We start from the raw sequence: 23872 nt of genomic DNA, 5'->3' as shown, positions 1-23872 counted from the left end.
GCAAGCATATAAAAAGAGGAGAGAGAAATCTGAAAATATCATTTTCCCAATATCAAGCCTGGAGGTGGCTTATAGTTAGCCCTCAAGCCATTGATAGACCTGTCCTCCCTGAACTTATCTAATACCTTCTTAAAGCCATCCAGGCTATCACATGATTAACAGGACATGCTGAAAGTGTCCTCCTGGTGCTTTCCTTTATCATGGGGAGAGATGCTGTAATTCATCTGAACTGTTGCTCTACACATGACTCACATTAGTAGGGTTTCCAGCTGTCCATTATGCAGGATGTCCCTCATTTCAGGGATGAAATGTTGGTCCCTATAGGGACAGCATTTGTCCCTCACTTATTCAATAGCATATAATTCAATTACATATACGTCAATGATACTCAAGCTCTTGATTACCATTGCATACACCTCCCAGTGCCCCCCTCCAGCCAGCCCCCACAAACTTGTGTCCCTCATTCTGGCAATGAAATGTTGGCAACCCTACACATTAGCCTCCGTAGAAAGAAGAATCTTCACAATTACCAACACAGAGGGGGACTTACTCTTGAGTAAAGATGCCTAAGACTTCACTGCAAGCCTGCTGTGGTATCTGAATAATGTCCCTACAAGGCAGGGCTGCAGAACTTTGGTCCTCTTGCAGATGTTGGACTACTGCTCCCAACATACCTGAACATTGGCCATTGTGGCTGGAGCTTATGGGAGATGTAGTCCAAAAACAGCAGAAGGGGTGAAGCTGTCTAGCCCTGCCTTAAGGTGGCAATGATGAAACTGCCTCATTTCCCTTTTGCTACTCTAGTCGGCTTCAGACATTATGCTACACAAGGGTACAGATGTTTGTACACTCGTACATGTGTTTGTGTCAGTGGTGTAGCTACAGGATAGGGTGCCTGTGTTCACTCCTCCCTGCCGGCAGTACCTTGGAGTGAGGTAGATAACTTCTCTCTCAGCCTAACCTACTTCACAGGGTTGTTGTGAAAGAGAAACTCAAGTATTTAGTACAGCGCTCTGGGCTCCTTGGAGGAAGAGCAGAATATAAATGCTATTATTATTATTATTATTATTATTATTATTATTATTATTATTATTATAGAATTGCACCAAATAATTGCACCAAATAAAGAAGAAACAGTGCAATTCTGGGGGAAATTATGGGACAATCCAATAGATTATAATTAAAAAGCAGGCTGGATGAAAGAGGTCAAAAAATGTAACCAACAAATGCAAGATCTAATAATAACACCAGAATTAATAAGTGAAAGAGCAAAGAAAATTAAAAATTGGACTGCGCCAGGTGACGATGAACTGCATGGCTTTTGGCTTAAACACCTAACAAGCCTTCATAAACAACTATCAAAACAGTTCAATCACATTATGAAAGGCGGTGATATTGAACAATGGCTAACAACTGGGAAAACTCATCTCATCATGAAAGACCCAGCAAAAGGTGCAGTTCCAAGTAATTATAGACCGATAACTTGCCTGCCAACCATGTTCAAATTATTAACTGGAATAATAGCAGATGAAGTGATGCAACACTTATTAACTAACAAACAGCTTCCAGTTGAACAGAAAGGAAATTGCCCGAACACCAGAGGCACCAAAGACCAACTGCTGATTGACAAAATGATTTTAGAAAATTGCAAGAGAAGAAAAACCAATCTAAGTGTTGCATGGATTGACTACAAGAAAGCCTTTGATTCATTGCCTCACACATGGATACTCAAAAGTTTAGAAACAACTGGTGTCAGCAAAAACATTAAGATATTTATTTAAAAAAGCAATGAGCATGTGGAGTACACAGTTAACAATCAATGGCGAGGCACTTGGACAGGTTAGCATTAGAAGAGGCATTTTCCAAGGGGACTCACTATCCCCTCTGTTGTTTGTAATCGCCATGACCCCACTTTCACAAATACTAAACAAAACAGGCCTTGGATACCAAACATCTAAAACATCAAGTAAAATCAACCATCTGCTGTACATGGACGATCTGAAGTTGTATGGAAAGTCCCAGTCAGAAATCGAATCACTGCTAAACACTGTCTGTATATTCAGTAGCGATATAGCAATGGAGTTGGGACTAGACAAGTGTGCTGTATTAATAATGAACAGAGGGGAAATAAGAAAAACAGAAGGAATAGAACTGCCCAATGGAAGCAAGATCAAGAACCTGGAAGAGAAAGAACATTACAAATACTTGGGCATTCTCCAGGCTGATAACATTGCACACACTGAAGTTAAAAGAAAAATTGGAAGTGAATACATCAGGAGAGTTAGAAAAATCCTCAAGTCCAAACTCAATGGCGGGAACACCATACAAGCCATAAACACCTGGGCTATACCTGTTATCAGATACACTGCAGGAATAATATACTGGACCCAGGCAGAGCTAGAGACGCTAGATCATAAGACCAGGAAAATCATGACCATCAATCATGCTCTGCACCCCCGCAGTGATGTAGATATGCTCTACCTCCCTCGCAGCTCAGGTGGAAGAGGAATGCTGCATGTCCATCAAACAGTAGAGGAGGAGAAAAGAGGCCTTGAAGAATACATAAAGGGCAGTGAAGAGGATGCACTTAAAATGGTCAATAACAAAAAACTATTAAACACCAATGAAACAAAGCAGGCCTACAAGAAAGAACAAGTCAAGAACTGAGCAGAAAAATGGAGAAATAAGCCCCTGCATGGTCAATATTTACACAATATAAGTGGAAAATCAGACATCAGCAAGACCTGGCAATGGCTTAAGAATGGCAACTTGAAGAAAGAAACAGAGGGTTTAATACTGGCTGCACAAGAACAGGCACTAAGAACAAATGCAATAAGAGCAAAAGTAGAAAAATCCACAACAAACAGCAAGTGCCGCCTTTGTAAAGAAGCAGATGAAACAGTGGACCACCTGATCAGCTGTTGTAAGAAGATTGCACAGACTGACTACAAACAAAGGCATGACAAGGTAGCAGGGATGATACACTGGAACATCTGCAAAAAATACAAGCTACCTGTAGCCAAGAATTGGGACCATACAATTGAAAAAGTTGTAGAAAATGAAGATGCAAAAATTTTATGGGACTTCCGACTACAAACAGACAAACATCTGCCACACAATACACCAGACATAACTGTAGTCGAGAAGAAAGAAAAACAAGTCAAAATAATTGACATAGCAATACCAGGGGATAGCAGAATAGAAGAAAAAGAAATAGAAAAAATCACCAAATACAAAGATCTACAAATGGAAATGGAAAGGCTGTGGCAGAAAAAGACCAAAATCATCCCAGTGGTAATTGGCGTCCTGGGTGCAGTTCCAAAAGACCTTGAAGAGCACCTCAACACCATAGGGGCCACAGAAATCACCATCAGCCAATTACAAAAAGCAGCTTTACTGGGAACACCCTATATTCTGTGACGATATCTATAACAATTGACAATAAAATTCAGCCATCCCAGGTCCTTGGGAAGGACTCGATGTCTGGATAAAACAAACCAGTCAATAACACCTGTCTGACTGTGTAAACAAGAAATAATAAAGGCAACAGGGAGGAGTGGAGCTGGGAGGCCCTCAGGGGATGGAGGGGCCAGGTTCTTTGAACCCATCTGCTTAATTATAGCTACGCCCCTGGTTTGTGTGAATGACAGTGTTCTGTAAAAGTGAACCTGGAAACAGGCCCTTCAAATGCGTGGTACAGATAGCAAGTGTACTTCTGTACCTGTGTTCAATATAATAGGCAACTGACTGTACCTGTGTAACAGATCTGTACCTGTGTAAGTAGTGGCTGGTGGGCATTGGAGAAAGGGGGGCAGGAGAGAACCTGGTCACCGAGGCAGAAGCCTATCGCTCGTCTCCCCACCCCCGCCCGCCCAGCACTTTCCTCCATACCAGCGGGATTTACCCAAGCCTGCCAGCATTGAGGAAACAGAGAGAGAGAGAGAGGCAAAAAAAAGCAGGGACAAAAGTTGAAAACAGAAATGTTTTGTGGGGTGGGGGAAGAAGGCAGAAAGCAAAAAAGCCAGGGGAAAAAGCAGGGATAGGCAGAAAGGAAGGACAAAAGGCAGAAAGAGGGGCAGAAGGGAGAAAGCAGGGATTGCGTCCCCCTTCCCACCAAACAAACAAGCTGTGTACACTCATTGTACGAGCACTGAACATAACGTGTGACTGGGCCTTAGGTGGGCATGTTTTTTGTCTAGTCTGCCTCTTTGTCTCGGTATCTGCAAGCTAGTTACGTGTTGCTGAGTCTAGTTCCAATAAAAGAAAGCTGTTTCATCACCCATCTTTTCTGTGCTGATGCTGACCTGGACAGCAGAGCCTAAGGGGCATGCAAAAGCCGAGTGAGTAGACAACCCTGGGACCTACTGGGAAGACGTGCATCTGCAATGCCTCTCCCAACGCGCTTTTGCTTGTGAGTTGTGTTCCTATGGCTGTTGATTTCAGAGCAGATTTGTCGTCTCGGTTTTTGGTTTTATGGTTGAGATGGTTTTTGTTGTAAACCACTTTGAAAGCATGAAAGAGTATACAACTCTTGTAAATACATGATTAAACAAAGAAAAATGAATACATGATTAAACAAAGAAAAATGAAATGCCAAAGTAATGTAAAAACAAATGTGCTGTTTGTTCTTTAGGTTAAGAATACATTAGAAAGAAATTCTTGTTCTAAACAATCTATGTTTTAAATGTTCAAAATAAACTTCTGCAACATTCCTGGAATGGCAGCCTGCTTGTACCTTTGTTGTGCATAACTTTGTTACATCCAGAAAAGGATCAGTAATTAGTGTAGTTGTTTAAGGAGGAGAGCTAGTCTTGTGGTAGCAAGCAGACTTGTCCCCTTAGCTAAGCAGGGTCTGCCCTGGTTGCATATGAATGGGAGACAGAAATGTGAGCACTGCAAGATATTCCCCTCAGGGGATGGAGCTGCTCTGGGAAGAGCAGAAGGTTCCAAGTTCCCTCCCTGGCATCTCCAAGATAGGGCTGAGAGAGATTCCTGCCTGCAACCTTGGAGAACCCACTGCCAGTCTGTGAAGACAATACTGAGCTAGATAGACCAATGCTTATACTCAGTATACTTATACTCAGTATAAGGCAGCTCCCTATGTTCCTATGTTAAGGACTAGAGAGTTATGCTCCTTATAGCTGGTTCTAGTTAGTGGCTTTGCAGCTAAATTTGGCTTCTGATAGGTGTTAAAGATGTCCCCATCTACAACACACTGACGCATGAATGAATTCAGCTAGGATATCTCTGTCCAAAAGCTGTTGCAGCTGCCACATCAACCTTTGTTGGTGAAAGGTGCCATGGAAGCCACTTGGGTCTCCAGTGATTGTACTGGATTTATCAGCATTCTGATTTGTGAACTTGATTTTGGGAGAGTACAAGACCATCTAGAACAGAGTGGTCAGACAACCCACACACTAACAGGACACCCATCTTGTTTTGACAAGAACCCAGGCTTGACTGGAATAGAACCTCAGTCCCAAGGCTGAGGCACATGATACAACCATATTGCTGAAGCAAGCTAAGCTGATCCAGGTCTGGTCTGCTGAGTTCCACTTTTGAGTTCCATGAAATATCACACACACACACACACACACACACTTATACACTTGTTTGCAAAAAAAGAGAGAGAGAGAGAGAGAGAGAGATCCAGGAGCATTCCCAGAGAGCGGGCTTAAATGCAGGAGAGGAGCAAATCTCTTCTCCAAAAAAGAAAAGAAAAGTGGCTCTTTTTTTACCCCAAACATAAATTGGACTAAGCGCCAATGCTCAATGAAAAGCCCGAATTGTGTCTGGAGTGCTCTCTGATAGCTCTCAGTGACTTCAGTGTAAATCTGGACTATATGTAAATACACACCTGCCCTTCCATGGGGAAGGACAGTAAAATCGCTGTCTAGGAATGCTCCAGGGGTCAGGATGATGAGGCACCACACTTATCCATAAACAGATCCACTTGGGTAAATTCCCCACCTGACATTTCAGATTACACAAGTGCAGGGAAAGTGGGGTGGGGGGGCTATTTAACTATTCTATCCATTTAAGCCTCTTCCTTTCCATATATGAGAAGAAACAATTGGGCCATCCAGTGGAACTTTCTACCTGGTTGGAAAAGAAGCGCAGAATTTACCCTAGGAAAAATGCTCTTGAAAAGGCAATGAAGAATTATAAAGATATTGGGGGCAGCTCAGGGAGGGGGATGGACACAGAATTCTGAGAGGGATCCACGTCTGGACTGGTTGTAGGGGAAGTCATATCTTTTTTCCAAGAGGAATTGATTTTCCCTGCAAAGATCCTTGAGATTTTTGGACAGAATCCTGAGGACCAATAACCCAAACGGAGTAGCTGCAGATAAAAGAAGAAACTGGCACTGCACTGCACTGCATGTGGAAAAACTCATTTATGCCCTCGGTCCCTCCCCACGCAACGTCAGCATTCAGAGAGGAGGGGGAGAGGAGGAGGAGGAACTTTTTTCTATTGCGTCGTTGCCGGGAGCCGTGGATGAGTGTTAACTTCTGCACGTCAGCGCCGCGGTATGTGACAGTTAAACTTTTGTAGAGGGGTTTATTTGCTCTTTAGTGATTGGGTGGCCAGGCAGGATACCAGATAAGTTTTAATTACGTGCTTATTTTGCTAGGGATTCTGCACGTGAGGCAAGCCCGGCCCACTGGTTTGCATTCTTCTAATGGTGGGGTAGAAACAGGAAAGAGACTTGGAGAAGTAAGGGGAAGGGAGAAATAGAAATCATATGATCTTTGTGTATTATCGCAATGAATGCATCACTGAGAGTCCTTAAAGGCCAAGTTGAAGACATCATCCTGGAGAGAATCTGTGTGGTCGCTAAGAGTTGACAGCACTTAATCATCAATCAATCAATTATCGCAGCAGTACCCCAGTAAAATTGTGGTTGGGGATGGTGGGAGTTGTACAGTATTTAAAGATACAGGGCAAAAGCCAATAAAAACAAAATGTTAGGAAACCTGTGAGACAACTTAAAAAATAATTTAAAGATTTATGTACAGCAGGGCTGCTCAACTTAGGCCCTCCTGCAGGTGTTGGCCTACAACTCCCATAATCCACTGTGGCTGGGGATTATGGGAGTTGTAGTCCAAAAACTGGGGGGGAGGGCAAAAGTGAGCAGGCCTGATGTACAACCTTTCAATCATGTAACTATCCAGGGTGGCTCACATAATCGAGCATTTAATACAATTAAAACCAAGCTATAGCATAACAAAACCAATCCAAAACGCAGCAGGCTTAAACAAATCAGATGCCAGCAGGCATAGATTGGGAATTAAAGAATACTAACAGTTTTGCAAATAGCAGTTTTCACCTATTGACTAAAAGAAAGTATAGACAGTACCAGGTGAATATGATCATGGAGCGTGTTCCATAAACATAGGGCCACCACCTAGAAGGCCCTGTCCATTGCAGCCAACCACCTTCTTAAATTAGGAGCACCTGAAGCAAAACTGCTATAGATTATCTCAGGGAAAGGTTACAGTCGTGCAAGAGAAAAAGTCCTTCAGCTATCCTGTTCTATGAGCATTGAGTGAATTCTGGAACAAAGATCCAACTAGCATAGAGACTTGCTCTCTAAAAAGGACAGGAGACTTGAGGGGTAATTATTGCAAAGTGCCAAAATGAGATAGAATAAAACAGGGATCTATATATTTAATTCTCCTAGGTGTGCCTTTCGAACGTGCGTCCCGGCAGCCCAGCTGATTGGCTGGGCTGCGGGGGTGCCTGATTGGTCCTGGCGCACCCAGGAGAATTAACTGGCTGGGCAGACAAGGCAGCGGTGGTGGCCATGCAAGGCGGCGGCTGGTGGGCCCAGCTCGGCTGCGGATGTTAAGGCGACACTCGACCCGCCGGCGGCGGGGGCACTCAGCCCACTGGCACAGGCCGCAGCGGGGGCACTCGGCCCGCTGGCGGTGGCAGCGGGGGCACTCGGCCCGCTGGCAGCGGCGGTGGCCGCAGCAGGGGGGGGGATGGAGAGAGAGAGAGGTAGCCGGCCCCAAAGAGAGCACAGATGCTCTGTGCGGGGTCGGCTTGTTAATAATTAATCCTAGGAAAAGGGGAACTCCCATGCAATGAATATCTGCTTGAGTAAGCCCAGTAGAGGTAGGAGAGCTATGCATTTGAAAATGTACTCCAATCTTTGCTGTTCGCTTGAGCGAAAACTAAGTGCACTTGAATGAAAAACGAAAGAAAGGCGTAGTTAGAAGTAGAGCTCTGTGTGAGGAAACATGATAAGGAATTGGAGAGCCTGTGTGAGGAAACATGATAAGGAATTGGAGAGCCCAGATATGCAGTCAAAAAACAAGAAGGTGGGCTGTCATGTAAATACCTGCTCTTCATGAAAACATCTGGAAACATTTTTTTGAACCCTTGGGCTGGGGACAGGGGTGGGGGATTACACAGTGATGGACCAATCAGCACACACTTATATGTTACCTCGGGGCACTGTTGGGCATGGATCTGGCATGGGGTGTCCTTAGGGTAGGGCAACTGCCCCGGGCCCTGCTCTTTAAAACAACAACAACAAAATAACCCAGATATTCTGAGGATTCCATGCAAGACAATGGTAAAAGACATATGTTTTGCCAAGTATTTGCAGCCCTGAAAGACCCCTAGTTCTAAAGGCAGTTTCACTGATGTGAACAAATAAAGACCTTTTTATTTGTTCAGGCTTTTACCTCTTAGAAGGGTAAAACGTTTTTCAGCTTTCTTTTTTCTGTTTATCTTTTTATAGGGTGTGTGTGTGTGTGTGTGTGTGTGTGTGTGTGTGTGTGTGTGTGTTTTATGATTTTTACTGTATAACTGATTTTAAGGGTTTATGAAATTTTATTATATTTTAACTTTTGGAAACCACCTTGGCATGCCCTTTGAAATAAAAATAAAATAAATGAAGGGGATAGCCAAAACAATCAGGAGAAGCCACTTGGGGAATCGGTCAGTTTGAGCTCATGATATGAGGGTGAGGCTTCTTGAATATTATTTCCATTCAGCTGACCAATCATGAGACATTTTTTGACTATCTAGTTCATATTGTGCTTTTTTAAAAAAAAAACTTGCCTTGGGTGAATAGTGAAAGTGGTTTTTTTAAGACGGATCTTGATTTATTGTTAGCTACATGTCAAATGTTACTGTGCAGATAAATGATTATCTATTTCTGTGTTGCTATCTGCCTCACTAAAGCTTTCTCCCTGTCACATGCAGATTCATCACTATCAAGAATCTTGTGCTGGGAGGTCCCAAATGGTTAGGAATCATTGCAGAACAGCCAGAGCATAAATACAAGTAGCCTATCTCTGAAGTTATTCAGTTAGGACAGGGATAGGCAACGTGTGATTCTCCAGGTGTTGCTGAACTCCGACTCTTAACATCAGCAGTCAGGAAATGTTGGCTCATTTCACCAGGAGCTTCTCAGACAGCAGGCTTTACCACGGGTTTACTGCAAGGCTTTATTGCAAGTTCAGGGCATATCGGATACTTCAACACAACAAGTGGATTTTTTTTTACCCCAGACATAAATTGGGTTGGGCTCCAATATTTGTTTGTTTGTTTGTTTGTTTGTTTGTTTGTTTGTTTGTTTGTTTGTTTGACTTCTATACCACCCTTCCAAAATTTACATAGAGAAATAATAAATAAATAAGATGGCTCCCTGTCCCCAGAGGGCTCACAATCTAAAAAGAAACGTAAGATAGACACCAGCAACAGTCACTGGAGGTACTGTGCTGGGGTGGATAGGGCCAATTACTCTCCCCCTGCTAAATAAAGAGAATCACCACTTTTAAAAGGTGCCTCTTTGCTTAGTTAGCAGGGGAATATGCAGGGGGAAACCCGGATCGTGTATGGAATGCCCTCTGATATGTCGCACAGACTTCAGGGTAAAGTTTGTTATCTGGCTGATATGTGAATGCACACCCTCCATTCTGGTGGAAATGCAAGCTAAAAGCCCCATCTGGGAATGCTACATATATGTTGTCAGGAAGAAGCAACACCAGCATGCCACATTGTATAAACACAAGCAAAATGTCCGAATAGGGCTCCTTGTTGCTAGTTTGACAGGATTCACATGACAGGCTCTAATATCACAGGTGCAGATTCTTCACCCCCACCCCATCACAGTATTTTCTGCAGGGGAGAAACTTCCATCTCTTAAGCATGTGCCAAGATGCAATACCACAGATGCAGCTTCGCCCACATCCACCCCTAAAAGAGCATCTTCCATCAGTCACCTCAACTCTCCCTCACTTCAGCTTGACATTTGCCCTTCCCTTCTCCTTTTACTCAGCATCCACCTGCACACAGCATCCAGTGAGAGCAGGGACCGCCTGTAACTGATCAGAGGTGTCACACTGTTCATCTTGCTCAAGTTCTACATTTGCCACTCTTTAAGGTTCAGAATCCAGCCCACCCCACCCCCCAAGTCTACAAAAAAGAATCTGTGATTGAGTGAAGCAGTTCCTCATGGAGGTGCCAGAAGGAACTAAGGGATCCCTAATTTTCTGTGCGTGCTGCCTCCTTGGACACTTCCCAACCTCTCACCTGTTACACCCCAGAAGCACAGTAAATTTGATATGTGTGTGCAAGTGTCACACGGCATGAACTTGAAGCTGGTAATCTAGGAGTGGGTTTAGTTAGTTACTTCAGGAAGATTGAGTGGGCGGGGGGGGGAGGTGGACCTGGAAGTGACTCCTGCTACAGACAATCTGATGCCTGTACTCCCCATTAATTTGATATTTTAGCTCTTGTTCCATACTCAATAACACTGGCTTTATTTGTTTGTTTAAAATATTTATATCCTGGCCCTCTGGTACAATACTGTTGGAGATGGAGTTCCAGTGCATCGACGTTTTGCACTGTAGCAGAAATACTACACTCTAGGTTCTTTCTAGGTAAAGGCCAACACCCTTTCCGTCAGATTCAAAGCATTTTATTATGTAATGAGAATCACGGCCGGGACTTCACCTAATACACACAGGTGATGGGTGAAGCACCCCACAAAATGGTGGTGATATCTTATAAAGATAAGAATGAGTATATAAGATATCACCACCATTTTGTGGGGTGCTTCACAAAATATCAGGTTATACATAGTTAATATCTGGTTAGACATGGTTAATATCTGGTTATACATAGGCTCTTGTAAACTGAGCATCCTCCCCCACTAGAAGGACCAATCATGGTTTTTCTAGACAAGATACATTATGGCCCCAACTACACATGTCCAATCTTCAGAGTACTGTAATCCCATTTTTCACTGTTCCCCCAAGCCCCTCTTTATCACACATTCCAAAACTCATCAGTTCATCCTAAACATTAACTTTGGTTCACTTTCTCATCAGGGATTTTAGGCCTGGTAGCCCAGATTTCTGCTACAGCACCAACTATCCCAATGACCACTAGGAGCACTGGGAGTAGAGGCAGTTAGTGAGTGTCTCCCTTACCTGTCCCTGCTTTGCCTCTACTCTGTGACCCCTGCCTTGACTCCTTAGGTACTTCCTGTAGTGAGTCAGTCCTCTTCCTTTCCTTCCTAGAGAGAAGATGGAAACTCCTCTTTCCCTCCCTCCCTATTCATTATGTAGCTGATAGATAGGATAGATCTTTTCTGTCCCAAATGTATTTCACTAATAAACCTATTTAGTTGAGACTCTGCAGTGATTTCCATGTGTGCTACTGAAATAGCTTCAACTAAACTCTGCACTCCGTAACTGGAGTGGCCGCTTCCTTGGTGCTTTGCTAAATAATCACAAACCCCAACAAATACAGCTCAAAATGGCTCACAACAATAGAAGTAATATTAAAATCCAAACAATAAAACAGAGTGTAGAATAAAATAGATTAAAACAAATCCAATTAAAAATAAATACCAAAACCCATCAGACTATAGTTAAAAGACTTTTAAAGCCTCTCAAAACACGTGGGTTTAAAGATCTTAAAAATAAAAATAAAAACCCTAAGGGAGAGAGCATGGGAATTTCTGATCACACAGTCAATTCCCATCCATTAAATGTTCTGAAAATGTAGGGGGAGAGTACCCATTTACCACTCCTTCTCGGGAGGATCTGAACCCAGAAAAAAGGTGGAGAAGTTTTTGCAAGACCTCTCCTTCCTGCTCAGAGATGTTGGTTCTTGATATTTCAAATTTTCTGGAATGTGAGGAGAGGGCGGGGGTCTGCAAAAAGAGGGGTTGTGAGGGAGGAAAGAGCCCCTTCATGAAAAGGAGGCTGCCGTTGTGTGAATTAGATGGGTGGGGGGGGGAGATGAACAAGATCTGTTAACTCAGGAAGGGAGAGAGAGAAAGAGAGCGAGAGAGAGAAGAAGGGAGGGGAAGAGAGACAGAGTGTGGAAGAACAATATGGAGGAGAGAGAAAGAGAGAAAAAGAAGGGAGGGCGAGGGATGGGCCCGAGCCTGTCAGTGACCTGAGGGGAACAAACAGCCATGGCGGTGCCTATTGGCAGCAAGGAAGGGCCCAGTCTCTTGATAGAAGGTAGTGTCCTATAGACAGTGGATTCGTTTTGGGAGTGGGGCCATAGCTCAGAGGTATAGCATCTGCTTGGCATGCAGAAGGTCCCAGGCTCAATCCCTAGCCTCTCTAGGTGGAACTGGAAAGGACTCCTGCTTGAAGCCTTGGAGAGCTGCGGCCAGTTACCGTAGACAGTACTGAGCTCTAAGTATAAGGCTGCTTCCTGTGTTCCTTGGCCAAAACACACCAGACATAACAAAGATGTACTGGTGATTAATGCCTGCAGAAAACAGAAGAGAGCATTTCTTTCCTTTTAGAGATCATGAAAAGGTTTAATAATCAAAATGCAGGGGCAAGGAGAGGGTGCTGTGGGTGTGAGGTAGGGCCTGTGGGCTCAGACCACAGATCTTTTAAGTATCTAGCAACACCCCTGGTCTGTTGCATGAACAAACTTTCTGTCTCTGTGTGTGTGTGTGTGTGTGTGTGTAGAAACAGTTGTTCACATAATCAGTTGAAGGTGTGTGGCGTGGTAGAATCTGCTGCTGCAATCTACTCTACACTCACACAACATTCTGAGTGTGGACGGAGTAGGAGTTTGTTTTCATCTGGCTCCCCCCCCCCCATCCTTCCTCCCCACTTCCTGGATTGGGAGGGGGACCTTGGCTGCAATTTCTGTAAACTTCCCCCTTGGGCTGGCTGCTATCTGTTTGCTGTATCATCTACAGCTGGGCTGGTTCTGCCTGATAAGAACAGCCCTGCTGGATCAGGCCCAAGGCCTATCTAGACCAGCATCCTGTTTCACAATAGTGGCCCACCAGATGTCACTGGGCAGCCCACAGGCAAGAGGCGGGGGCATGCCATCTCTCCTGCTGTTGCTCCCCTGCAACTGGTATTGAGCGGCACCTTGCCTGTGAGGCTGGAGGTGGCCTATAGTCTTAGGACTACTAGCCATTGATAGACTTGTCTTCCATTCTAGGATTGGTGAGAGCTATGCCTGTTGGGATTTTAAGCTCTTGGCCCTTATAAAGGGAGGCAGCACCAGGGGCCAGTTCAGAAGGTGACTGGAAGAGATGCTGTGGGGTAAGAGTTTGTTTTAATCTGGCTTCCCATGTGACCTGGATCTGCCTAATAGGGCATGAGAGAGCCACACCTGTTGGGCTTTTGAGTTCTTTTGATGGGTGGGCTGCCTGCAGGCAGTCACTGACTCCAGCCACCAAACAGAGCTGGTCTGGCAACAGTCTTCAGGGGTGGGACTTATGGCTGGGGCCACCCTCTTGTTTGGGACTCCTAAAAGGAAGACTCCACTACACGATTATTGTTGCCTAGTAATTGGCTGGACCTGATACAAGTATGTGTCTTTGATTGTACAGAAATGGGGTAGTGGGGGTCACTCTGGGGAAGCTATTCCAGTAGTGGTGGGGAATCACTGATATGGCCCTGGTAGGTCAGTGGGCCATTACACTATTCAGAAATTTAATTGCTGGTTTCCCCTTTGAGCAACGCATCAAGGGGGAATCTAAATATTATTATTGTTGTTTACACAGTCAGGCAGGTGTTATTGACTGATTTGTTTTATTGAGACATCGAGTCCTTCCCAAGGACCTGGGATGGCAGAATTTTATTGTCAATGTTGTTGCTGTTATTGTTATAGATATTGTCGCAGAATATAGGCTGTTCCTAGTAAAGCTGCTTTTTGTAATTGGCTGATAGTGATTTCTGTGGCCCCTATGGTGTTGAGGTGCTCTTCAAGACGTTTTGGAATTGCACCTAGGGTGCCAGTTACTACTGGGATTATTTTGGTCCTCTTTTGCCACAGTCTTTCAATTTCAATTTGTAGATCTTTGTATTTTGTTATTTTTTTTCTATTTCTTTTTGTTCTATTCTGCTATCCCCTGGTATTACTATGTCGATTATTTTAACTTGTTTTTCTTTCTTCTTGACTACAGTTCTAGCTGGTGTATTGTGTGGCAGATGTTTGTCTGTTTATGTTGTAGTTGGAAGTCCCATAATATTTTTGCATCTTCATTTTCTACCACTTTTTCAGTTTTATGGTGCCACCAATTTTTGGCTACAGAGGGATTGTATTTTTTGCAGATGTTCCAGTGTATCATCCCTGCTACCTTGTCATGCCTTTGTTTGTAGTCAGTCTGTGCGATCTTTTTACAACAGCTGATTAGGTGGTCCACTGTTTAATCTGCTTCTTTACAAAGGCAGCACTGTGCGAAACAGGATGCTGGACTAGATGGGCCTTGAGCCTGATCCAGCAGGGCTGTTCTTATGTTCTTATGCTGTTTGTTGTTGATTTTTCTACTTTTGCTCTTATTGTATTTGTTCTTAGTGTCTGTTCTTGTGCAGCCAGTATTAAACCCTCTGTTTCTTTCTTCAAGTTGCCATTCTTAAGCTATTAACAGGTCTTGGTGATGTTTGATTTTCCAGTTATATTGTGCAAATATTGACCATGCAGTGGCTTATTTCTCCATTTTTCTGCTCAGTTCTTGACTTGTTCTTTCTTGTAGGCTTGCTTTGTTTGATTAGTGTTTAATAGTTTCTTGTTATTGACCATTTTAAGTGCATCTTCTTCACTGTCCTTGATATATTCTTCAAGGCCTCTTTTCTCCTCCTCTACTGTTTGATGGACTTGCAGCATTCCTCTTCCACCTGAGCTGCAAGGGAGGTATAGCCTATCTACATCACGGCGGGAGTGCAGAGCATGATTGATGGTTGTTATTTTCCTGGTCTTATGATCTAGCATCTCTAGCTCTGCCTGGGTCCAGTCTGTTATCCCTGCAGATAATAACAGGTATAATCAGATGATAACAGGTATAGCCCAGGTGTTTATTGAGTTTGGACTTTAGGATTTTTCTATTATTATTATTATTATTATTATTATTATTATTATTATTATTACATTTATATCCCACGCTTCCTCCAAGGAGCCCAGAGCGGTGTACTACATACTTGAGTTTCTCCTCATAACAACCCTGTGAAGTAGGTTAGGCTGAGAGAGAAATATTGTATACTTATAGCTTTATATATAAAATTATCTTAAACATACCTGTCACTAATCCCATGCATGACAGCTCTTGTGAGAGCTGGGAGGAGAGCCTGACCCGGCCGCCAAGAGGAGGTAGCGGTGTGCCGGCCCAGCCACCGGGAGCAGGAGGCAGCAGCAGTTGCCAGGAGGTGACAGACCGACAGGAGGAGGTGGCAGGCCAGCTTTCTGGCCGGTCCACCAGCCAGAAAGTGCCATGGGGGGCCAGCTGGCCCGCTTCTTCTCTCCCCCTTCTTGCCTGCCCCCCCACAAGAAGGGGGAGAGAAGAAGCGGGCCAGCCGGCCTGCCAGACAGAAAGTGCAGGTGGGGGAGGAGAAGCAGGCATGGGGAGAATTAGGCCAGAAAGCCAGGCATGCCAGCGGGGGGAGGAGAAAAAGGCAGCGGCAGTGGGTGGGTGCTCTGCGGGTGGGTGCTCTGCGGGTGGGTGCTCTGTGGGTGGGCTGGCCGGAGGCGCAGATGCTCTGCGCCCAGCCCAGCTAATTGTAATATAATAGTCATAAAACCATGTATTTGAAAAACGGTCTAACTGTATTAAATAAATCTAAATCCATTGGAAAATATATATCTATATATGAAAATATATATCTATAAATTTGTAAAATTTTATTTTTTTATTTTTTATTTTTACACTTATATCCTGCTTTTTCCTCCGAGTTGCTCAGAGTGGTGTACGTGGTAATATTTATCCTCACAACAACCCTGTGAGGTAGGTTAGAAAAAGGTAAATCATTGAAATAGTCTCTGAGTATCCAACTAGAAGAATAAAATCCAGTAGTTCATTTGAAAAATGTTGGGTTGCCTATAAGATGGGAGAAGTGTGTAGATTAGTGTTCTAGTAATGGCTTCTCCACTACTAGTTTAACCTTCATATTGGGTGGAGACTACTAGAAGCAAGAATTTTTATCAAGTATCTAGATGGTTTCCAGGAGAATTTATATTTTGAGAGAGTCATAGATTACTATATTACCACTGAACAAGACTCGACATAATTGAAATGTGTCTGGCAAAAGCATAAGACAGATCAACCGATGTTGGCAAAGTTTTGATAGAATATTTCATCGTTCAATTAAAACTGGAGAAAGTGGATAGAGAGAAATTCTTCTCCCTCTCACATAACTCTAGAACCAGGGGTCATCCCATGAAATTGATTGCCGGGACATTTAGGACCAGTATACTGAAGTATTTTTCACACAATGCATAATCAACTTGTGGAATTCTCTGCCACAAGATGTGGTGACAGCCAACAACCTGGAGGGCTTTAAGAGGGGTTTGGATAACTTCATGGAGAAGAGGTCTATCAACGGCTACTAATCGGAGGGCTATAGGCCACCTCCAACCTCAAAGGTAGGATGCCTCTGAGTACCAGTTGCAGGGGAGTAACAGTAGGATAGAGGGCAGGCCCTCAACTCCTGCCTGTAGGCTTCCAGCAGCATCTGATGGGCCACTGTGTGAAACAGGATGCTGGCCTAGATGGGCCTTGGGCCTGATCCAGCTGGGCTGTTCTTATGTTCTTAAGACCAGATCTCCTTTCATGACCAGCCTAGCATGTGCAACATCCCACTCTCTCCACATATAATTAATTGAAGAGTCCATTGACTCTCCTACATTTTACCCTTCTGTCAGGAAGGGCTCTCACTGACTCTCGCATACCTCCAGAGGGGATGTGGGACAGTAGAAGTAAGTAATATCTTCCTATGAGCCTCTGCCATGACATGGGAGAATGTGGTACTTGCAAGATTCTTAGTGTTGCTTTCAGATAAGACAGCTGATAGTAACAGAGGAACTTCCTCTGAGCCATCAGGCGATGGTTAACAACCAGAAAAGTACCATCCAGCCAACAACCTGCCTTTTTGTAACGCTATAGCCCACCACTGCCAAGTGTGGGCTATCGTCAGCAGCTGTTGTATGCTGCAGCAGACTCTCTTCTGTGTGGGCTGGAAGATATTTCTGTACACATTTATTCTGGCATGCTTGTCATGTTTTATGGGCATCCTACTTAAATGCAAATCAAGTGGCCTAATATGAAAGGAAATAGGCATTCTGGAAGTTCAGATCTTCTGCCTACTCATTTGCAAGTAAAGGTCTTCCCTGCCTACGTTCACCGGCTCCTGCTGGTACAAAAGTCTTTTGGGGAGATTTCTCAGTTTCAGCCTCATCAGCACCATTTTCTGCCACCACATAAAAGAAGCCTGTTCACCCAGTTGTGGGTGGGATATCACACCTTCAGTGCTACAGCCTCAGCTGTAGTGGAGGAGGGATCAGAGTGTTCACTCTAGAGAGACATTTTTTTAAAAAATCAGTGCTCACTGTAGAAATTTGTTTTTCTTTCCAAAAGACATTAAAATATAATATAAAATATTAAAAATATGTAATATTGATATATATTTACTAGGCACAGTCTCAGAAGCACACCAGTGGAGATTCCAACTAACAGCCTCTTGCTCCCTAGGCAAGCTGCTTCACCGCTGCACCAGAGTAGACAATACTAGATTTGATGGACCAGAGCAGCTTCATATGACCAGTTGTGCCCTCTCCTGGACAAAGGAGTGCCTTTGAAGACTGCTCGGAAACTTCAGATGGTGCTAACCTGCCTAGACATTAGGATCACCTTCAGAGGTCTTTCTTTGGATTCCTCTATCTTTGGAAATGAGGTGAGTGGTGACTGGCATTAGAGACTTTTCAGTTCTGCAGTCTGTGCACCCTGAGTGTGACATTTCCTTCCAAGAGAGAAACACATGGTGCTGAGTGTGATGTATTTTGGGGTCCAGGCAAAGATCTTTTTTATTTGCCCAGGTCTTTTTAGATTTTTAGACTGATCTGCCATTGATATTCTATGTCAGTGCACTAATTTTATTGCAGTTTTAATTGCTTTCAGATTTCTCATAGTAGCCACTCGGACAGCTCTTTGGCTGAAGAGCAGGGTAGGAAATGTTCAAATAAAATAATTATTATCAGTCATGGTCTGTTATGGTCTAAGGAAATACCCCGATGCCAATAACGAATTTTTGCATGCAGAAATGAGTAATATGGATGGATCTCTTTGGCTTTCAAATAGACTCTCAGCAGAAGAAACTCAGGACATGGAAGAAGTAACCACAGGTGAGGCAATTTAAAGTTATTCGTGTCCTTTAATGAGGAACAAAATATTTTGTCAAAGGGAGGTTTTTCTCATTAAGGAGATCAGGCATCCTGGGGAAAATGCTGTTTGTCATTTTCCAAGGAGGTGTCCATATGCTTTTTAGCCTAGTAACCTTCAAATGATTTGGGGCCCGCTCACCAAATTATAGTAAATGCCATGTCAAAGAAGATAAGTTACAATTATGGTGCCTTTCGCTTTGATTCTTAAATTGTCTATATTTCTCTGTGTTTACCAATAAAATGCCTATATCTCTCTGTGTTTACCAATAAAAATAACTGTTTTGGTTTAAGTATTGCAGACTGATGTTAATTAGTCAGTGGGGATGTGTAGATCGTTTCGAGCCCAAAATGTTCCGACTCAAAATGGACCATTGTGAGCGTTTCAAGCTTGAAACAGAATGCCCTTCAAATGAAGAGCCTGTTTCAAGCTTGGAGTGGAATGGCCCCATTCCGAGTTGGAAGGTTCTGAGTGCTCTGAGCACCATTTTGGAGGCTGGTTTTGGCACTGGCTTCCAATTGGCTTGCCATCTCCTTGCTTCTTGGTTGGCTTGATAAACTTGATTTGTATGATGATAAGCCTCCCAAATGGTGCCCAGAACACTTGAAACATTCCGAGCTCATTCCGATGGAACAAACGGCTTGACCAGTTGTTCCGACAGAACATTCCGGACATTTGCGTTCCATTCCAAGCTCGGAATGGAACACAAATCCCGTTCCGTACACATCCCTAATAGTGATCTCCCACATGTCTAGATGTGCTGAAGGGACTAGGTACTGATGAGGTTGAGAAGACGCTTTATAAATAAAGATTGGAGGTTGGTGTCATCCTTTGGGGAGGGTGAATTGGGGCCATCACCCCCACCCCCATGCTCATCCCTAGCCCCATGTCAGTGGTGTGGAAATTCTAGCCTGGAATCCCCCTGTCTTATCACCAGCCCTGAGCATGGCTCCTGCTGAGCAGCTGCACTGAGTTCTGACCCATCCAGAGCCGTGATGTTCTCTGCTGGGCTGCACACAAGTCCTGGCTCTGTCTAGGCTGCTCTCCTCTCTGGTTTGCGCAGAACCAGAGCTGCCACTGTGTGCAACCAAGCAGAGTGTGCTGTGGGGCCCAGCTGGGTCAGGAGCTGCTTAGTGGGAGCTGCAATTCAAGGGCTGCCAGCAGTGGGGACAGTTGAGGAAACTCCAGGCAAGAGTCTCTACACTGCCACTTTTCTGGAGCCCTGCATCTCCATGTTGCCACCACTGCTTCATTTCACTTTAATTCACCTGGCCCCTATTCATCATAGGCTCCACACCCCTCAATGGACAGCCCTGGTGGGGGCTGGAACCACTCCCCCCCCCCGGTGGGGGTCAAAAACCTGCATCTAGTATTCAGTGGCTAACATCCTCACTATCTACATCAGACCTGCACAACATATGGCCTGCGAGGCCTTTTTTCTTGGCCCACGGGGCCATTTCCCCTTCCTCCCCCTGCTGCGAACCTCAGTGTTTTAAAAAAAATATTATTACTATTCCAGCCACCAGGCAGCCAAGGAAATGGCTGCAGGGGTGCGTGTGTGTCCTTCTACCCCCTACGCCCCCACCCCATCCCCGGCCGCAGCAGTGGTGGTAGATATCAGAGCAATGTTGAGACCTACTGTATGGCCCAACATCTCTTCCCAACTGTGAGGCATGCCTGCGCAGTTAAGTCTCTTAACTGTGCAGGCGCGCCTAACAGTTAGGAAGAAATGTCAGGCCAAGCAGTAGGTCCCAGTGTCGCTCTGATATCTACCACCGCCACCAGGTGCGGGGGGCGGGTAGAAGGACTACTGGTATCTGATATCTGCCGCCGCCAGGTGGGTAGTGAGTAGGACAACACACACACACGTGGCAGCTAGAATTGGAATAATTAAAAAAACAACTTCCCCATTCATTCTCTCTCTCTCTCTCTCTCAAGCCAACTGCCCCATTTTGGCAGAGGTGGAAAGGAAGAGCAATGCATTTTATGATTATGTATTTTATATAGATTGTATTGTATTTATTTTATTAGAATTTTTAAATTCATTTTGTTTTATTTTAATTTAAATTAATCTTGGCCTCCCAGAACTTCAAAAGTTAAATTTTGATTAAATTCATTTTAATTAATTTCACTTTAATTTGATTTAATTAATTGATTGATATTAAGTGTTACTTTAATAATCAGCACCCTAAAAATTGACTTCGGCCCCCATGAGCCATGTCACGGTCAGTTTCGGCCTACCAAGTCATTTTAGTTGTACACGCCTGATCTACATGCTGGCAAAGTGCACCCATGTTGCAGAGAGCTTTATTAGGAGTGTGTGTGTATGAGAGAGTGTGTGTGTGTGAGTGCCCCCACGCATGCCCGCACAGAGGTGCACCTAGTTAATTTTGGAGCTTGGACGTAAAGGCCTTTGGAGGCATCCCCTCCCTTGAAATTTAAGCATCATCATGCTCCACTGGGTAACCACACCACCCAGGACAGAAAAAAGTTGATTTGGGGGCCCCCAGGGACTGTGGAGGTCCTGGACTTCAGGCCCAAAGTCTAGAGGTAAGAGCACCTCTGTGGGTGTGGGCGTTCTCTTATCTCTCCTTCCTCCAGAAATGCCCCGTGCCACCTGAGTATATGTCCCTGAGGGTGGCACAAGGCATTACCAGAGGAAACAGACCCCCCACACACACACACTCTGTGCTGTAGTATTCTGGAAGCCTTCCTCAGCGTGGGCGTGTCTTCCCAGTACATGGGCGCTTCTTTAATTTGGATGTTAGCCATTGTCTTTGTATGCTCTCTAAAGAAGATCCCTACTGAAATAGTCCATAGGGACTATGCAGTAAGGCGTAGAGAAGAAGAAATTGCATCAACTGACAAAACCCTATAGCAAAGAGTTGGTTAGGCTCCCACAGGTGACCAGGTTTGTAACGCCATTCTGCTATGGTTACATCTGAAGTGGGTTGTGGAATATGGAGGGGAACTCACAATCCACGCTAGACATGCTCAAAGAGATATGCAGCAGCTAGGTCTCTCTGCACATGTCTGATGACCTTCAGCTTGGTTAGAGGCTCAAGAAAGCTCTCAGCCTTCCCCACTTCTGAGTTGTCTGCATATTCACTGAGCAGAACCAAAACTTCTGCCGTGCTTCAAATCTGGTTCCATTCTGAACAGGCTTCCACCCCAGCTGACACCTGAGTGGCAGATGGGGGGTGTAGTCAACAATGTCCCTAATAGTTTCCAGATGGGTCAGGAAGATTTTATACATGGAGCCTTCAAAGTTAATATACTATGTATTGACATAATGGTCATTGTTGGCCCCTTTTGACAGAAAGAGAGAGAGACTCTCCAGGCTCTGAACCAATGATTCAACAACCTGAGACAGCTGGTGCCAGAGAACCAGAAAATGCTGGTAATGATCATTATTGACTTACTAGCCGGAGGCCCATCAAAAAGAACAGGGAACAATTTTTGATTTATGTGTCACACTCTTTGCTTATGTCTCCCACCTTTCTCTCTATCGTTCTTTGTGCCTGGAGAAATCCGCCTCCTACCCCAGCCCCCTTTCACACACACTCTTTCTTTCTCCAGCCCTGTTTCATCCACAGTTTCCTTACAATTCGTTCTTTATTTCCTTCTTTCCTTTCTTTCTCAGCCCTTCTTCCTTGCATGCCTCTTTGCCTAGTCCTCCATCGCAGAATGCCCCTTTTCAATCTCCCCATCCACCCTCTCATCCTTCACTCCCTTCCCTGCTCCAGGTGCTTTCCCTGCTGCTCAAACACCATACAAAAATTCCAAGAGCTGTTGCTTCGCTGAAAACAATGGCAGCTAATTTGTGGGTGATTAAAGGGAATTAAATGTCTGAGGTACTGATTTTCTATTTCAGGGTAGCGTTTACATCAGGTCTGAATTTTTAAAACCCTTAAATATTCCGGAAGGTAAGGGAAAGTAAGTAGAACATGAGCAACGAATCTACAGTATATGCTTTGTTAGATTGCCCTAGATCAGTGCTCTTGCTCGAAAGAGGTCAGACCTGCTTCACTTCGGCAGTATAACAATGTACATCCTGTACTGTCCAGGTACAAGGAAAAGCTCTGGACCATTTTTAGCCACATAATTTTTAGAGCTATGCCGCTTTATTTTGTAGCAAGGCTCCTGTGCATGTAACAACTGTGTGAGACACAGGAATACACCCAGTGATGCATTCTCATCACACATCTCCATGCTAGAACAGGATCATCAGTTGAATGTTTTGCCCATTGTGCATGCAACAGTTATAAGCATGGGGACTCTTCCTGAAAACAAGTTGACTGCTTCTCATTTCAGTGGATCATGAACCCCATGGAAATGTGGGTTTTTCTTCTCTCTTGTATTTTAATTATAGATGAAGAAATTCCGTTAGTTTTGGATGTAACTGAATAAGATAAAAATCAGACTATTGAATGTTATTCCTGAATCCATACTTATTTTAGAGAGAGTTCATAGCTCAGCAGTAAAGCATATATTTTGTATGCATAAAATATGATCCATCTTATTTATTTGTTATTTCTCTGCAAATCGCCCTGAGCCATTTTTGGAAGGGCGGTATAGAAATCGAATAAATAAACTTCCGAGATTTAGTGCCTGGATTCTCAAAAGCAGTACTGGAAAATATCTCTGCCAGAGACATTGGAGAGTTTCTGCCCCGTGGAGTATACTGCCTTGGCCTTGTGTGTTCCTTAAGCATGTTTGCATCTTGTATCTACTCACAACTGGGGGGCAAGCTATAGCAGCTGTTTGAAATATGTTGCGAGAGATCTTTTATGAAAAGCAGCTGGTGCAGGCATCCCCTAATAGAGTCCTTTGGGGTTAAACATGCAGTGTTATGCCTTGAGTAACAAATTTAAAAGACAGTCATAATAATAGGGGCTGGCATGTTTCTTTCTATGTCCGCCATTTTCTCAGGCTCATGTACTGTCCTGTCTTTCAGCTCTCATTCCAAAGTGCATTACAGACAAAAAATATCCCTTAGCAGCTGCCTTCATCATCACAATTTTGCTCATTATCATCATTGCATTGGCTGGTGAGTGGGAATACCTTATGTTTTAATGTTGTCATATGTGTGTTGTTTTAACTAAAACATACAGATAAACATGCATAACAAGATGCACAACACACTCAAAAGATGAAAGTCTAAAGCATGGAAATATCCTGAAAGAAATACAGTAGGATTGGATGGATGGG

General features: G+C 44.0%; 1 protein-coding gene across 14 annotated transcripts in view; it reads left to right on the top strand.

Annotated features, from left to right (window-relative positions):
• The first annotated feature begins 6454 nt into the window (after positions 1–6454).
• The window catches only part of LOC128347159 (C-type lectin domain family 2 member D-like), a 31432-nt gene continuing 14014 nt past the window's right edge, over positions 6455–23872 (top strand). For 2 of the 14 annotated variants that reach the window (XR_008317411.1, XM_053301365.1), the window contains exons 1-5: positions 12331–12497; positions 17918–18176; positions 18541–18624; positions 21981–22061; positions 23619–23711. Coding sequence is in view for 13 of the 14 variants with exons in the window: in XM_053301365.1 (XP_053157340.1) it covers positions 18543–18624; positions 21981–22061; positions 23619–23711 (256 nt within the window). In the remaining variant the exon portion in view is untranslated. The other 12 variants (XM_053301367.1, XM_053301368.1, XM_053301366.1 and 9 more) reach the window with 12 other exon arrangements.

This window comes from Hemicordylus capensis, chromosome 2 (genome assembly GCF_027244095.1).
Source record: "Hemicordylus capensis ecotype Gifberg chromosome 2, rHemCap1.1.pri, whole genome shotgun sequence".
Taxonomy (NCBI): Eukaryota; Metazoa; Chordata; class Lepidosauria; order Squamata; family Cordylidae; genus Hemicordylus; species Hemicordylus capensis.
The sequence above is the reverse complement of the archived record's forward strand: the minus strand, read 5'-3'. Positions and strand labels throughout refer to the sequence as shown.